Source organism: Diabrotica undecimpunctata, chromosome 5 (assembly GCF_040954645.1).
Source record: "Diabrotica undecimpunctata isolate CICGRU chromosome 5, icDiaUnde3, whole genome shotgun sequence".
NCBI classification, from domain to species: Eukaryota; Metazoa; Arthropoda; class Insecta; order Coleoptera; family Chrysomelidae; genus Diabrotica; species Diabrotica undecimpunctata.
Window position 1 is genome coordinate 50,009,315 of NC_092807.1, and position 18,498 is coordinate 50,027,812.

At 31.5% G+C, this 18,498-nt stretch overlaps 1 protein-coding gene across 8 annotated transcripts in view; it reads left to right on the top strand.

Moving 5' to 3' along the window:
* The window catches only part of LOC140441301 (serine/threonine-protein phosphatase 2A 56 kDa regulatory subunit gamma isoform-like), a 158,684-nt gene that overhangs the window by 124,403 nt on the left and 15,783 nt on the right, over positions 1-18,498 (top strand). For 5 of the 8 annotated variants that reach the window (XM_072531940.1, XM_072531936.1, XM_072531939.1 and 2 more), the window contains 2 exons: positions 2,553-2,782; positions 10,634-10,811. In XM_072531940.1, coding sequence (XP_072388041.1) covers positions 2,553-2,782; positions 10,634-10,811 — 408 coding nt within the window. Of the gene's footprint in view, positions 1-2,552; positions 2,783-10,633; positions 10,855-14,248; positions 14,286-18,498 lie in introns of those variants that run through there. The other 3 variants (XM_072531938.1, XM_072531935.1, XM_072531937.1) reach the window with 3 other exon arrangements.

The window sequence follows — 18,498 nt, forward strand, 5'->3', positions numbered from 1 at the left end:
TGTATATAAAAATAATATTAAAATATTATGTTCATATTGGATTAAGCCACAATTTATTGTAATAAAATTGCATTTTATAATTGCTATTTAACGTTTCGACTTCCATTTCGGAAAAGATGTCTGTTTCATGCTCGTTTATCCTGACACTTTGTGGTCTTGCGGTTTCTCCCACATAAAAATTGTTGCATTCACGGGTTCTTTGTTCTCACTTTTGTTTTGTTGGTTTGGGTTTGGACAGAATAGATCTCAATGTATTGGTGTGTTGAATGTTGTTGTGATGTACTTATTTCCTATACTTTTTAATTTTCTGATAAGCCTTTTACTTATGGTATTGTTGTCATCTTTAAATCCCATCATTCCCGTTTCTAAAAGAAAGCAGACATAAAAAGAGAAAAACCAAAGAAGCAACTCTCATCTCTCATCTTACTTAATGAAAAAAAAAATTGTAGGATATCCATCAGCAGAATGTAGCAAGCCCTGGTTGCCAATACTAAAAGAAGAAGTCAGTAACAAAAACGTACCAACATTAGCGGATTAATAGAAAGTCGCACATTATCTACAGTTAGGGAACGTCTGTAAACTACTTTGTAAACAATTTGGACATTTTAATACTCTCCCTTCCCTTCGTCGTAAAGTTTCGTTTACAGACGACACCCTCCTAATGACGACGTCGCAATTGCAACTCGTGATCCCCCGTTTTAGTGATTAAAAAAAAATTCAATTGTATTTTCGGACTTTTTAAAATTAACTATAAAACTTTATTATTTAATAATTTATCATAACATAATATAAGATTAATAATTGACTCATTTCCCATATACTGGTATTAATAATTCACTATCAAAATAATTTATATGATACATTGAATAATGCTGCCCTCTGGTAGAAGCTAGTAAAAAATTATATTTATAGATACAATAGCTGCAAATTGAAATACACCAGAAACGACGCAGTCGTATACCATCTTAATAAACAAAGTCCCCCCTCCCACTTTTCTACGACGCTGTTTATGGACGTTCCCTTATACATAAAACAGTTACAACACACAATACACATAATACACAAACGTACAAAACAATCAGAATTTGATATCATCGTGAGGATACAAACATCACAATCAGAATTATCAACTAAATCATGGCTGCAAAATCGAGGCCAAGTAAATCAACCGTCAATTTAAAAAACAATAACCGTCAAACAACTTGGTTGTAATAACAGCTCACTATTTTAAAATAATGTTTTTTGAAAACTATTTCCTGAGTGGAAATCGAAACGTCAATTAAAAATTATAAAATATAATATTCATTACAATCAAAATGTAATATTCATTACAATCAAAATGTAATATTCATTACAATCAATTGTGACTGAATCCCATATAAACTTGGGCATGCCACAAGAAAACAATTTCAGAACTTTTTTATAAAAACAATACTTCTAAATCAAGCTAAAGGGAAACATCGAATATGTGGGATACATTAAAAAACACGTTTATGGATGCAGTTGTTCAAACCATAGGCAAATACGTCCTCAGAAAAAGAAAAATAACAAAATGCTATGGAAATGGAAAGAAGATGCTTGGTAAAAATCAAAAACGTGCCAAGACAATAGGCAAATTGAAAAAAAAAGTATATGTCATCGTAGAATGGATGCAAGAAAAATCTAAAAAGCTAAAGATTTACAAATGAAACATAAATACAGATAATTTTATGATCTGATTTTATATAAATCAAAGAATATTACTTTAGTTGAATGAGAATGAAATTAGCAGTGACAATGATCATCAAGAAAAATTATCTAAATAGATAAATGAACTCAAATTTTACTTCTGATTGTATTTACCATCAGCACACAAATAATGTAAAAGCATTCCAAAATTTGCAAAGAACAACGCTGTTACAAAGAAATAAAACAACTTATTTAATAAATTGAATAGTAGTCTGAACAAGGCAAGAAATGATACACAAGAAATTTCCACCTATGTTTCCAATCGTCACCAAAAAGAATACGAAGGAAAATTACTCATAGTTTATCCTCTCCCTGATACTTACATTATAACGGTAATAACGAAAATTCGGCAAAATAATCGTCATTGAGGGCTTGGAATTACTTGCAGGAACAGTAACCATCGATACTGACGATAAAATCAGCGAACTTTCTTTTCTTTCTTTCTTTGTCCTGGAATAAGGAATCCACTTTAGATCTCACTTCACTGTTATATTCTTATCATAAACCATTTGAACTTCTACAAGCCACTTTTCCATTGCCACTCGCCTTATTAATGAACCAACACTTCTCTTTTTGATATATCATACCCTTTTTGGAGACCAGCCATCAATTTCTTCATTCTTCGCTGAGAACTGAGAAAATGTCCAAAACTGTATGACTCGATAGAACTCACAACACTTCTGGTTTGGCTCAGGGAAGCGCTAAAAAATTATTCCTGTAAACTTAACTACCAATATAGCTAGGAAGTTTGACTAAATTTTCCACTCTTTATGACACTTTAAAAAATTTATTTTACTAATTATTGATTTATTTAATTTATGTAGGTTGCAGAGAGAGCATTGTATTATTGGAATAACGAATATGTGATGTCGCTAGTATCAGATAACGTGGTTAAAATACTACCTATTATGTTTCCAAGTTTATATAGAAACTCTAAAAGTCATTGGAATAAAACAATTCATGGATTAATCTATAACGCGTTAAAGTTATTTATGGAAATGGATCAGAAACTTTTTGACGATTGTACCCAACAGTATCGACAAGAAAGACAAAAGTAAGTTTATTTTTAGATTAATAACCTAAACTTAGTAGAAAAATTGGTAGATTATAAATCTACTAAATTTCATGTCCTGAATTATTACATTTAATGTCCGTTTGTGTCTTCTTGAAAATATAATAGATATTTTTTGTTTATCCAAAAATCATTGCTTTTAGATGTATAATATCAGAAAAAAAAAAGGATTTTTTTAGTTTAAATGATAAGTTATCTTATAATTTCTGGTTAAGTTCAGCTAACGACCCTACCTGGCTTTCTTCTGTCAGTGGTTCTCAAACATAAATAATATTTGCTACAACATACTTGGGTTAAATTAAAAAAAAATAGAAATTAAGAAATGCCTTTTATTTATGTCACACAAGCAGTTTGTTTTTAATTCTACAGTATGTGCTAGCGATACAAACCATTTGTTTATAGATTTAAATAAAATCGAATAAAATAAAACTAAAATATAAAGAAACATTGTATTTATGTATTGTTTCCTTCAAAAGTTAAGGGGGGAAGGACTTAAAAACCGCACTGTATATGTTGGCAGTAACAAAACGTAGAAATATCCGAAAATAAAACTAATAAATAAGTTGAAAATAAAAGAAGTCATTGTATGTAATTTCGTGTGTAAGTAATCGTAATTGTACACCATTATATTTAGTTTCTTTTTCTGTCAATCGCTGTCACATTTAGTTTCTGCTTCACTATCATCATCATCATCATTATTATCGTCACTGTCATCACTATATCCGTTATTTATATTTATAATAATTGGTTCGATATCATCCAACAAATTGTCAATTTCCCACATTTTTTTTTCTGTTGCTATTACGTGGTTTACATAGTTTTTCCATTTCTCTGGCGTAATGACCTGGTACGCTGCTGTAATTAAATTTCGCATTTCAGCTTCTTTAAAATTCGCGTTGCTTCCAGCTATATACCGTTTCACTTCACTCCAAACCATTTCGATGGGATTGAGTTCACAGCGATAGGGTGAGAGCCTCAGAATCTTCACATTGTGCTTTTTGGCAATATCTTCTATTATGTACCTGTCATATTTTGCTTTGAAGGCCTTGACTACATCAAGTAACTCGCATTTTAGGTAGTCTTCTTCAAAAAAATAGGTCCCTTGACAGAAGCCATTCTTGAATATCTTTTTTTAGTGTTAAACTGTTGGGAATTTGTTCTGACTTTCTGCTGTGATAGTAGGCATTGTCCATTACCACTACAGTGTTTTTTTTGCAAATTTAACATTAAGTTATTTTCCAACCAATCTTCGAAGGTCGGTCCATCCATTTCGTCGTGGTAGTCCTGAGTATTTTTCTTTGCCAAAAACGTGAGCTCTGCTCCATCAACAAATCCACTGGTAGATCCTGCGTGCAATAAAACGAACCGTGCAGCACGAGCTGTTGGAGCTTTTAATCCTGTTGTCAGACCACGAACAAAAGCATCGCGATGAGATGTAATTGTTTTATCAACCCATTCTTTTTTCACACTGTGAAAACGCCGAGGTGATGATTTCTGGTTTTTCAATCAAAATTCAATTTCTGCCACCTTTTATAAACACAAAATCCATATCACTCAGCAAGCGATGTAGCGTGGCCCGTGAAAAGTTAAGCAAAGTTTCTTCGACATTTACAACAGCTAATATGGTGTTTATTGTTGGTGGTATGTTGTTACGAAAAAATTGATGAACTATTCTACGAATTTGGCCCCTGACACCTTCATCGTACTTGTTGTCACGAGAATTACCAACCTTTCGCTTCTTGAGCCTGCTCTTTGGAGATTGTAATCCAGCAGGTGATGAATATTCCTGTCGTATGCGAAACAGAGTCTTTTCGCAAACACCACTCATTTCTGACACTTTCCTAATTACACTTGATACAGAATCGTTGTTATCCTGATTATGATGATAATTAATAATATTCATTAGTATCTGCTTCTCTGAAAGTTTCAGCGCTTTTCCACATTTCCATTGAACAATTTCCTCCATTTTGCGGTAAAAATTCGGCGTCAAATATAACAAAAGCCAACAACAGAAAATAACAATAATTGCCAACAGCAAATCACAACAACAGCCACCAACAAATAATAACAATAACAAAACAGTAACAGTACATCCAAGATGGTACAAATAATCGTAACTCGAATATGTTTACGCGCTCCGAAGAACAAATAAAGACTAATTAAGGCCCTGGATGTATCAAGCTTTTAAACATATTCTGTAGAAGAATTACTCTAATAGCTTCTTAATTACTGAATAACTTAGAAGAAAGTATTTGCAATTGATATCAACCAAAATTACAAATTCCTTACACATTATGGAAGTAATTAGTACCACAGGGACATAAATAACATTTTAAATTTGGCAGTTAGTATAAATTACCGGAATTATTTTAAACTTTGAAACAAATGTTTATTAATTGCACATTTTATTATACTACTGCTACTAATAAAAGATAAAAGTTGATAAGTTACTATTAGAAACAAATAATGTATTATGTAAAATTATTAGCAAACGATATTTGTAAATTACATAAAATTGTACGTGAGGACTTGTTGAGAACTCCTGGTCTATTCCGGTTATATTGAAAGATAGACAATAGAGAACGCCATCTCTGACTGCATATAACTGGCAACGTCTTGGCGAAATTACCATAAGGTTAACATCGCATATCTTACCCTGTACAGACTATAGAGCGTTCCACTTTAAGAAAATAACATTAGGCTTATGAAGATCAGTGTTGCCAAAACTCTCAGGCATGCGGTTTACTAGATTGTCGATATATTTTTCGAATTTCCATTTTCAATTAACATTTAACTGTAAAGTTAGAACAACTGAACAACCACAAAGCCTTCATATCATTATGTAGTCTCAGAGAACGACATAAAATCGCTGACATACGCACACCGTATTATTTTAAGTTGCAATTAGTAATTATATATATATATATATATATATATATATATATATATATATATATATATATGCATTCCAAGCGGTCCGTTTATTTGCTTTTAAATCTTTAATAACCGGCAAAGTGCATGATTTAACTAAGCAATATTTTCTACTGATTTCTATGATTCATGGTATATGATATTCTTACAGAAAAACAAATAAACTGTCGTTACTATAATTAAAATAAGATAAAATAAAATAATCTTTTGTAAATGTATTTAATTAAAATCATTTTCCCTACTTTTCATCTCTTGTTTCGAATGGGCACTTTTGGTTTATTACGTTAAAAAACATTAATTTAATTCATGTCTGTGAAAACGAAAATACAAATTATACAACCCTGAATCGTGCTTGTGTTCATCGTGGCATCGCTGCGCTTCTATCGTCCATAAGAAATACATGGCCCTATCTCCGCAATGTTATTTTCTTAACGTGAAACGCTCTACAGTCACTTTGAGACAAAGTATATATATTTAGTCCCGAAGGACCGCGCGACCTCGAAGTTGGTTGGAAAGGGGGGAGAGCGGAGCGCTCTAAACGGTTAATCCGGTCATTCAAACGAAGCTGTTTACTTTAATGGGCTTTTCTCGAAACCACGTTTTTTCAACTGAGTGTAACTCGTACTTCGAGTTACAGTATTGCCCTTATCAAGATAAACCAAACGACATTTTGTCTTGCCGGTTAGTAATGTGTAACACTGTGTGATATGACGCTTTTTTGCTGATACTTTACGGTGCGTCATGTGTATTGACACCGCGACAATAAAGTGTCATGACACAGTAACAGTGTCGTAACACCCCGAGTGTTTCCGGCCCGAGCAATGCAATTCACCGCAATAGTGCCATTTGATACAAGATACAAGAAAAAAAAGACAGAACACGAAAGTTGTACCTTAAAGTTTTCGAATCTCACCGAAACGAAAGTGTCTTTCAACTGCGTTGACTATTTTGTATTTTACCTGGTTGCCACGTTTTATATATTTTTACAGTGTCTCCAGATAATTTTAAATCTTAAAAAATAAATTTGAATATATTTCTGTTTATGCAGATAAAATAATTAATAAAGAAAAAAACTGTATTATAAAAAAAAACAAATAAATAAAATTTCAAATCTAGGTCCAAACAACAAAACAAAAAATTTGAAATTTTAAAATTGTTATTATTTAAATTATGTTTAAATATTGTTTAAATTTGTTATAGTTTAAATAATATCAGTGGAGAGATATTAAACGCTAAAGAAAGAATAAAGGTACCTACATAAAAAAATCTAAATCTAGGTTAACGCAACAAAACAAAAAATTTAAAGTAAAAAAATATACACCTACTTATTCGTTATTGTTTAAGTTATAACTTAAAAAATTCACTTAAGAGATTTTATCCGTCTTTAATCTCTCTCGCTTTTCGTTGAATATCTGTCCGGCTTTAGAAAATATCCTTTCACAGGGGACAGATGTAGCCATAATACAAAGCCTAGTCTTCATAATTTGGTATAATTTTGGGTAAATGTGCTTCCTTTGGTGCCACCACAATAGAGGATCCTGCGATATACCGCAGCTATCTTTTCTCGGTAAAATGCTTGCTTGGTTGTTGGTGCTGTTGAACTTCCTTGTCAAAATCTTTCCATAAATTTTGAAGTAGATCTTCCTTATACGGTATATTTTGAATTGGTTGTTCAATATTTTCCTCTTCGTTTTCTTTTTGTGTGGGTAATTTTGTGTTGGCTACCTTGCTGTACAAATTCTCTACTGCTTTGCGATATTGTCTTTCGTCTATGAAACCAAATTTTTTAAATCTGGGGTCCAAGATTGTTGCTTGAGCTATTAAAGTATGTTCCTCTATATCTGAAAATCTTTGTTTTAGTTCAAATTGCAGATTTTTTACCATATTTTGAACCTGAGGCATCTTTGTATTTATGTCAAATGAATTCATGCGTTTCGTAATTTGTTTGTAATAAAATATTATTGACGAAGCACTAACTTTTTGCTCGGATCACTAACAGTTGTAACTAAATTAAAAATTTCCAGAACTTTAATGGACTGTTCAGCAATAGTCCAGTCTTCGTTTTGTAGAGGCCCAACAGATTCTGTAACTAAACTATTTAAAACTGCCAATGTTGATATGATTGCATTTTTCATCTGTAAAATTCTCTTAATCATATCAAATGTGAAATTCCATCACGTAACTACATCATTTTTTAACTTTAGTGATGGTATATCCATTCGTCAAATCTCGGACTACTGTCAAAAAACTGACGTCTCAATATATCTAACTAGTTCATCAATCAAACATCAACAAACACATTTTGAGTTTTTAACCTGTCTGATCTATTATCCCTTTGTGTGCTTTGTTTCCAAAAAGGTTTTATTTGTGAAAAAATCAACTCTCGGTCAGTCTCGCACAGCTATTAAGTAAATGCGAAACAGATGTTACAGCTTAGGGAAGGTTTCAAACTTTCACGTAGTGTCAATGGCTTACTGTGTTATATGACACAATAGTGTTGACACACTGAGTTGATACAATAAACTGCGCCAGTGTTGCTGTATCAACACCTAAAAATTTAGTGTGTTACCCATCTTTAGCCGGTACTCTCCATGATCGGTACTACAACCATAAATATTCATTGTTATTTAAAAAAATTATAAACAGTTAAAAGTGCAAAAAAGGGTCTAAAAATTAAAAACTCCTACATTTTATTTTCTTCTGTGAAAATGTTTCATTGTAGTACCGACCATAGCCAATTCGGTTAAATTGGGGTTTCATGCAATGAACATATCCTTAGCATTTGAATTATATATATATATATATATATATATATATATATATATATATATATATATATATGAATTCTTTTTGTATAAAACATAGGAGTTCTTAAAATATAAAGATATAAAATATAAAAATATAAAGATTTTGCTATGAGAAGCCACAATTTTTGAATTCATATTAAAAAGCATTCATAAAATATTATTTTTTACTTTAAATGTAGCTAAATATTGTAAATTGATATAATTGTCAATTATTTTGTAAACTGGTATATTTGGCAATGAAGTTAGAAATCTCAAAATAGGAATTGCTTCATTTAACTTCACTTTATTCTGTAGTTTCTAAACTATTAATTTTACCTTAGGCATAATTTTAATGTTTTTTATTAAACTATAATTATACCTAGAATTATTAATATTTATAGGTATAATTTTAATGCTTTTAATTATATATGTATATTATAATATAATTGTAATGTAATTATATATATTTTTCACGTTTTTGTTTATTTTAAATTGTCATTTCTTATAATAATTATATAGTGCTCTTACCCATAATTTTAGATGTGAGAGTATGAAATAATTGACCATATGGCAACACTGACATATATTAAGCTTACATTTAATGTCAAATATATCTATAGGTTATGTTCATTGCATGAATCCCCAATTTAACCGCCAATTCGATGCAGAATATGAAACCATTTTTTTTTTTGGCTTTCGGGTGATTCGTTTCCAAGAAATGATGACACCCACCAACAAATTGGACAAGTTTGGGAAGCCATTTTTAGAGCCGCCATTTAAAAAAAGAAATTTGAAGTAATTTAATCTATGTATTTTAACTTGTAAAAAGTTGGAGTTTCAAATATCTTTTGGACTATAAAAAAATTTAAAAAAACACGTTTTTTTTTGAGGAAACTGGTCTTAAATCAACAAATATTCAGTTGACCGCAACATGTAGGTAGAGAATGTAATTGCAAAAAATAAAAAAGTAATGAATGATAAAATTCTGTCCACAGTAGATGCATTTTAATAGCATCTGAAAAAAAGCATATTTGCAAGTACAGAATTGGTTGTACAGAGGAGTTTTAAATGCAACTGAATGAAGATGGGAACTCAAAAAAAATCTTATATTCCAGTAAAGACGACACAGCCTTTAGCAGTTGTAAAAAAGATTTCAGTAGTTCATGTGGATGCTGGCTAAAAGGATGGTTTAGTCTGCAATTTGGCGTGAAAATATTGTTCTGGATTTAATTACACGAATGTTGAAAATTATATAGAACGACATGAATCACCTAACATAGAAGAAGAGATGAAAGAAGAAAATTTAAACGATTAAATAAAAGATTGTTTGTTCATCATCTTTTTTTATTAAATTAAATAATATTTTTTTGTGTTTATGTTCACAGAATACACATGTTATATTTTAAATAAACAATGTAAAATAAAAATATAGATACTACTGTAAATATCGTCATGATATTCGTGTTCAGCGACCCCAAAAACGGCCCGAGTAATGACTTTTGACTGATTTTGAATGAAAATAACATATAATTCCAGGAGACAAGTTCCATCCTGGGCACTAGTTACTTCGGAGACCATCGCCGTTATGATATTCGTTTTGAGTGATCTCAAAAACTCCCCGAGTAATAAGTTTTGACTGATTTTGATTGGAATTAACATAAAAGTCCAGGAGAATAGGTCAACCACGGGAACAGGTACTTCGGGGACCATTGCCGTCATAATATTCGTGTTCAGCGACCTCGAAAACCCCCCAATTATTGACTTTTGACGGTAAGCACCAGGTACCTTGTAGTTCATCGCTGTCGTGATATTTTGATCAACAACCTCAAAAACTGCCGAGTACCAAAATGAAACTTATTCCCGTCGATATTTTTCGAATTCCAAATTTGGAAATTTTGTTAACAAACTTTCCTGGCACTCTCACAAATCGAATGCAAAAAGCGATTTCTACTAAAGCGGAAAATTGATAGGTTTAGTGCTTAATTGCCTCATTTAGGTTCCTTGAATCATATATGATTTATTGGGCAGTAAAGTTGTTTCAATAAATTTTTCAAAATTATTCAAAAGACTTTCTATAGATAAACAGATGTTTTTGAACATTGTTTTAAATTTTCAGAGAAAAGGAAAGAGAACATCAGCGTCAAGAATTATGGAACAAAGTAGAAGTATTAGCTTCGAGAAAACCGGAATACGATTCTGTCACGAGAAATTACAATTTAATCAACAACATTATCACTAGTCCTGAAAACGACGATGAGCTCAATTTAAGTTGTTTAAAAGATGAAGATTTGGAAGTAAGTAGAAAAGCTTCAGCACTTTCTGTATCTTGATACTTGGGTAGGTATATTTAATATTCTTATATCTTTTAATCGCTCTTTTACCATTACCCACTTCCTACCCATGCTATATTTACCATGACAATATAATAATAATAAATAATAATAATAAATGCTGCTTTTTTCAATATATTAAATTTTTTTTTAATTCCAGCTCTGTCCTTGTTTCTTATATACAAATATATTTTGTCTTTAATATTTATAGTTAATCTTAATAGATTATAGTTAATACCTCCAATATATAAACCGTTTCAATACCTCTATTATATATATTCTACTGAGCTTCCTTATGGGGTTGTCTGTTGATTACCATATATTTGGTTTTTGCTATGTTGATGTTAAGTCTGTACTCCTCACTCACTCCATTTATTCTATTCACTAATTCTTGAAGCTCAAGCTATTTTTTAACACCAATTTTTTTTTCCTGTTTTTTCTTCACATTTATTATAAACTCACTTACTTATTCGTTTAATTCGAAATTCACCTTTTACAGTGTATGATTTTAAAATTATGTTGGCGTTTGTTGAGGAATTTAAAGTCCTTATTGTTTATTTTCTGTGTTTTTCCTTTAATTAATGATTTTCACTCTTTGAAAATTTCTTTATGAATCTCTTTGCTTCCAGTGACCTACAAAATCTTATCTAGGCTGTTGTTAAATAGAGCAGAGCCCATTTTAAACTGAGAAAACTAAACTAGTTAAACAAAACGAATGGTTTGACAAGGAGTGCCAAGAAGCAACAAATAACAAACAAATAGTGCATACCTAAAGACAAATGAAGCAAGATGAACAAGAAGACCAAAGGAGGAATACCGGACCCTAGGAGGAGAAGAAAAAAGATTAGATCGAAGAAAAAAAAGCAATTTGAGGAAAATCAGTTAAAAAGCATAGAAGGCTAAGAAATCAAAACGTAACTCGATAGTTCTACAGAAATTTAAACGAAATGAGCAAAGAGTTTAAGCCAACAACAGGGAGCTGTAAGAATGGAAGAGAAAATATCCTAAGTGATACAGCCTCAACCTTGAACACATGGTTTGAATTTTTCGACGCAAAATTGAATGGCCATTATAACGAAGAAGCCGATAACACACTAGCAGATCGAAATGATTCGAATCTATTCAACCCAACCGAAAGACCACCTGCCATTCAAGAGCTTGTCCAAGCTATTATAAAGCTTAAAATAAACCACCAAGAACTGATCAAATTTGCAGTGAGCTCTACAAGAATGGTGGCGGCGCCCTGCCACAGACAGTGCAAAAACTTTTACTTCTTGTCTGACAAAATGTGAATCATCTCCAGAAACATCAACAATTGACCAGATTCATTTAAGATGAATCCTCGAGAAAATATTACGATTTAACATTAAAACCCATCACCTATTCCTCAACTTCAAGGCCGCCTACGACAGAGTCAAGAGAACAGTACTATGCCAATCAATGCGCGAGTTGTGTATACCAGAAAAACCGATTAACAGGAATAACAATGTCTAACGTAAAAGCCAGTGTTCGGATACAGGGAGAGAATTCTCGATCCTTTGAGGTAAATGATGGATTCAGACAAGGGGATGCCCTGGCTTGCCTCCTATTTAATATTGTTTGGGAAAGTATGTCCGAGACATACGAATTAGAGACTGCGACAATAGATCGATAAAAAAATCTTAGCATACGCTCATGACACTGACATAATAGGCTGTAACAAGCGAGATGTTGAGCAATATTTCCTAGAATTGGAAGAGGTGGCGAAACAGGTCGGTCTAGTCATCAACGAAATAAAATCAAGTACATGTTGGTTACTGAGGATCCTATAGCAAATGAGGAACTGGAAATAGTATGTGGAAGTCATATCTTTGAACGTGTTTACAGCTTCACATGCCTTGTCTCGCTAGTGACCACTACCAACAAAACAAGCGAATAAATTAAATAATCCTTACAAATACATAATATGGACTCCAAAACAATTCCACTCAAGAAATATCCAAAGAAGAACTAAAATTATTATATATAAAACACTATGAAGCGTAAACATGAACTATAACGCAGAAGGATGAAAGACTTTTGGGAATATTCGGGTGTAAAATACTGTGCAAAATATTTTAAACTATAAATTACCAAGCGCAATGGCGCAAAAGATATAAATTCGTATTATACCAAATCTTTAATGAGCCAGACGGCGTAACCTTCATTAAAACACAGCAGCTTAGATGGGCTGAACACATAATTCGACTGCCAGACAATACGATTGCTAAAAAGTTAACGACAGAAACACCTATAGGAAGAAAAAGCGTAGGCCGATAACGAATTAGGTGGTTAGGTCGAGTTGAGACTGACTTATGATGGCAACATGCCGCCAGAAACTGAACAAAATAGCGACAAATCTTAGAGCACGCCAGGATCCACAGAGGATTAAGATCATCATATTGTTCAAAATGGGCAAGACATTTTAAAAAGATTTGTAACAAGCGGAATTTCCACCTGGTGACCTATAAAGTCCAAGACCTCCAGTCATACGAAAGATGAAAAAATCTTTGTGGTTATTAGTAGGTCGAAACGGATGTTAAAAGACGCCATTGATATTCTAAAATATTATTCAACTTTAATCGAAAAGAGGAGTGTCTGCATCTAAATACAATGTGATACAAACGATGTAAAATGAAAACCTTTCCACAGATGTACCAAAAAGTCCCAATACAAATTCGAACCAACCAGATACTCTAGAGAGATTACCAGTGATCGACAAAAGGTTATGTCCGCTGTCACATATTTGATATCTGCCTAAGTTGCAAATGAAGCGTCGGAACAAACAATTTCAGACCACGGAATCAACTATAACAAAGTACTTTATTTTTCTTATATGCTGTTATTAAATAAACTCACAACTTAACAATTGTAAATAAAGTGAATTAACTCATTTAACAGTCTTTTCTGAACATAAATGATTTGGCTTCTATAATTCTAATTCTACTTTATACCTTTGCTATAATTGCTTGAAAACTCTGAATCACATAAGCATCTCTACATTGTCCACAAGGAAAAATGTATTATAAACATATTAGAGCAATCATTAATTAGATTTTTGCATTCAAGGGATTTATACACTATATTACATTGACTCAAATTCAAATTAGATAACAATTTTCTAAAACAAAATAAGATAAAAAGTGCTCATTGCTTTTACCAAGCCGATCGTATAAACACTACCATTATTTTGGAAACACTTCGCTACTATAACACAGAAATTTTGTTGTTTTGTCTCATACTTGTATGAGAAGAGGTCTTATAAACAAAAATTGTATAAACATGGTTGGAAAATAATTTCCACGTCACAATTGTGTGGGATAAATATTAATTGAAATAGTAAATATATTTCGGGAGCTTGATATGGTCTTTTTATTTTGTAGGAGAAAAATTACGGTTCAAGAAAAAAGATTAGGATCGGTAAGTACAAAAATCTTTATAAAAAATTTGAAGACCATTTCCAATAATATTGAGGCATATAAAAATTAAAATAACGATTGAAAATAGCAACAAATACTGTGTTATTTTAGCTAGTGTTTTATACCATCTCTTCAGTTCGGCCATTTATCATGTCCCCTTTTTCATTAACCAGAAATAAATTCAATTTAACGAGAGTTTATCAAAATCATTAAAAAACTGATGGAAGAAAAAGGTATTGTTTTATTTAAATTAAAATTCATTAAACGCTCTTTATATGGTTTGTGGTTTATTTTTGGGTTCGTGGCTATTCCTTGTGTTTATTTTATACCCTATTTGTTTGCAACTGGCAACCCATTATAAATGAAAATCTTCAAATATCGGTCATAAACCATTGCCATACGGATGTAGTTAAAACCAATAAGGTTTTGTCCTGGAAAAATTACGAGTTATGCATTAATTTGTTTAGTTACATATACTTTAAAAAAAGATCCCATGAAAGAAAAACACTAATAATATTAATAAAATGGAAAGCCCGAATTTTGTAAAAGTTTTATCTTAGACAGTTAATGGACACCCTAAGCTCTGACGTCACAATGAGTGGGGTTTTAAAAACCTTTCCAAACATTTCTAATTTGTATGAATTTGTCCCATAAGAAGTTGAAAATATTGGTTTTTTAATTGATTGAAGAATAAATAAGGACTTTTGGTTATGAACATTCATTCTGTGCAATTGGTGTTATTTTTTGTTCGGGAATTTGTAAGGTAAAAATATCAAAGAATTAAGATATTTACTATGAATGTTCATATTTTAAGGTTATGTTATTGTTTGATTAAAACTATTTATTATTATTTTTTTACTGTATTTCAAGATATTTTGTTGTTGTTTTTATCAGGGTTGTTTCAAAATAAATCAATAAATCAGTCAATTTATTTACGAAGTTGAAAAATATTTAAATTAATGTTTTATTATTTTTTCGTTGCCATTGATTTTATCCTGTAAAAGACTAAAGATATTCGTTTTCTAGTAGTTTAGGTTGTAATCATTCTGTGGAAACGTTTCTATCAAATTGCCATAATGTGTTTAAAAAAATGTTTTTTGAATGTTGTATTAGTTTTTGAGTTTATTTTTAGATCTGGGCATATAATGGCTAAAACATGTGTTGAAGATATCCAGTATTACTGACTTTTTCGGAAAAAACGAATGTATTTAGTCCTTTAGGGGATAAAATCACTAACACTTAAAAAATAATAAAACATTAAATTAAATACTTTTCGTAAATAAGTTCAATGATTTATTGATTATTTTGAAATAACCCCGATAAAAACAACAACAAAATACCTTGAAATACAGTAAAAAATAATTAAAGTTTTAATTTAACAATAACATAACCTTAAAATATGAACATTCAAAGTACATATCTTAATACTTTAATATTTTTACCTTATAAATTCACGAACAACAAATAATACCAATCGCACAGAATGAATGTTCATAACCAAAAGTCCTTATTTATTCTTCAAACTTAGCTAGTCCATTACCTGTATTTTCTTTCCGCCCTTTATAAGCCATATCTATACCATTACAATCATAGAATACTTTATCTCAGAAAGTTTTGACCAATTTGATATCGTCCGTGTTATTAGTTAGCAGTTCAGTCCATACGTTAAAATGGCATCATCATTTGTTGCTGCTAAACTTAAAAACAGCGCATATTTTTACGAGACAAACAACGACTGTGTTAAATTTTCATGACTCCCTTGTTCATCAACAACGGTTAATAATGCAGTGACTTTGTGCTCCGGTATAACAGGTATTAGTGAAAGAACTAGTGTTGTGTCAATCGTTCATTTCACAAGGACCGAATTAATCGGTGACCGATACTGAAAACGATCGAATTATTTCAATCGTTCGTTCGTTTCAATACTTTTCGTTGCCATTTAAAACAAATAACAAGTAACCGATTGATTGAGCTGAATCGACTGGTAGTATTGTTTACCGTATTTCAAATATGTGTATTCACATTTATTGTCCTTCATACGTTTATGTTAGTGCTCAGCTTAGATTCTAGAAGAAATATTTGAGAAGCTAGAATTTATTATGATTTTGTTTTTAGGTTCTTAGTGTAACTCAGAAATAATTATAAATTTATATGGAAATATGTGCTGCATCCAAATATAAATATTTATTGTTATTGTGCAAATTTTAATTTTGCGATATTTTATGATTTTAACTACTTGATAACTATTAACACCACAAGTGAAAGCAATCACTTGGGCCCGATAGAATATTTTCCAACTCCAATACTCCCGGTCTGTAGCTAAGTCGCTGCTTTGCACGCAATTCTTAATTAAATATGTATTATTTTAATTTTTCAATCATTCAAACGAACGCAATCATTCAGCCGCATGACATATATCTGTCCTGATCGCAAGTGAGGAACGACCGAGGACCGAAAGTAATGAGAGTATTGGCTGTGCGATTTTGTTTTGGTTCAATCTCGATCGGCGCCGTCGAGGGTCGATCAATAGATTTTTGTCACCATACGATTTGATCGTTATGAACGTTATGATTGAATCAAAATGAAAGAATCAATCGCGTTTGATACAACACTAGCTAGAAAGAACCATTTATAGATTTTTAAGTGAAGGAAAACAAGGAAACATTATTGAGCCAAAAAGATATGAAGCAAAACAAACTACAGAAATTGATGACTTTTATAGAAACGTCCTTCGGAGAAAGGTTCATTAGTTATATTTAAACAAGGAGATTCCTACATTGGATACAATATTAAAGGCAATAAGAGAACAATTTTCAAGTCAAAATGAAATTCCTATAGTTGGCTGTATACCATGAATCACAAAAGTTTTATTTAAAAATCGTTTATAAAAGGTATGTAATTAAAAAGACTCTTTCGGGCTACATCACAGAACGTTCTCGGTGTAAAAAGTATTATTACCTGGAATAAGTACTACCACTTTAGTGAAAGCAAATCGATTGGAATCGAATCGATTGGAATGAAATCGAATTGTATGGATTGTAATCTAATCGATAGGAATCAAATCAAATTGAATCCATTGGAATGGAATCGAATAATAATACAAGTCAATACAATACAATAGATGGAAGAAGCGGGCCAGGTAGAAGAAGATCGCTATGGCTTAAAAATCTGAGGGAATGGTTTAACAGATCCTCTACATTCCTTTTCCGAGCTGTCGTCAACAAAATTAGTACAGCCAATTTGTTAGCTAACGCACGATAATCGATTAAGGCACAGGAAAAAGAAGAAGAAATCGAATCGATTGAAATCAATTTGAATCGAATAAATTGGAATTGATCGATTGGAACTAAATAAAGCGTCTAGGATTAAGGCAGCAAAATAAGATCAATCGTTGGTGCGTTTTCATGAAAAATTCTTGATGTAAAAAAATTAAAAATTAATTGGACGGCGTTATGCCTCACTAGACCAAGCGCCAAAAATTGATTTTGAGATATTTGACTTTCAATTCAATAATGTTACAATTGTCGTATTTTTTTGTTCTCGAAGACAGTGTTGTATATTTTCTAAGTGCGAAATAGTAACTAGTGTTGAAGAAAAAGGAAAAAAAAAAATAAAAAGACGATGTTCGTCACATTGTGTAATTGTTTTATACATCAATAGACCAAACGACATGGAGGTCGTTTGGACTAGTGATACCTAAATAGAATATCACTTTTAGTGAATGATCAGTAGGCTACAAGTTATTTTTTCTTTTTGAGTATTACAATAAAAGTAGTTATTTTGAACATTTTATATTAAAGAAGTTTTTTTCACCGGTCATAATTCCTTCCCGGAAGATGTCACTTTCTTCTTTATATATGTGAACAGACCTAGCAGTTTCCGTTCTTGCTTGTCCTCCTCGCCCTCTAAATTCACGAATTCGTCGGTCATCTGACCGACATTTACATTGAAAAAAAGTCACATCGGCTTTGTTGAATGTAAACTTTAGTCCATTCTACGCTCTTAGGACGCAATTTGCGCTGAATAAAATAAACATTAAAATTTTTGTATACTCTATTTTAGGAGATACGTAGATTTAAAACTTACCAAAATGAGTTTGAAATACGTGAATTAAAACTTTATTCAAAATGCAATTTGAAATACGTGAATTAAGTTATTTCGCGTATCAATCCGTCTATTTTCTTTCTAAAATGGTTTTAATTTAACCTGTCTAA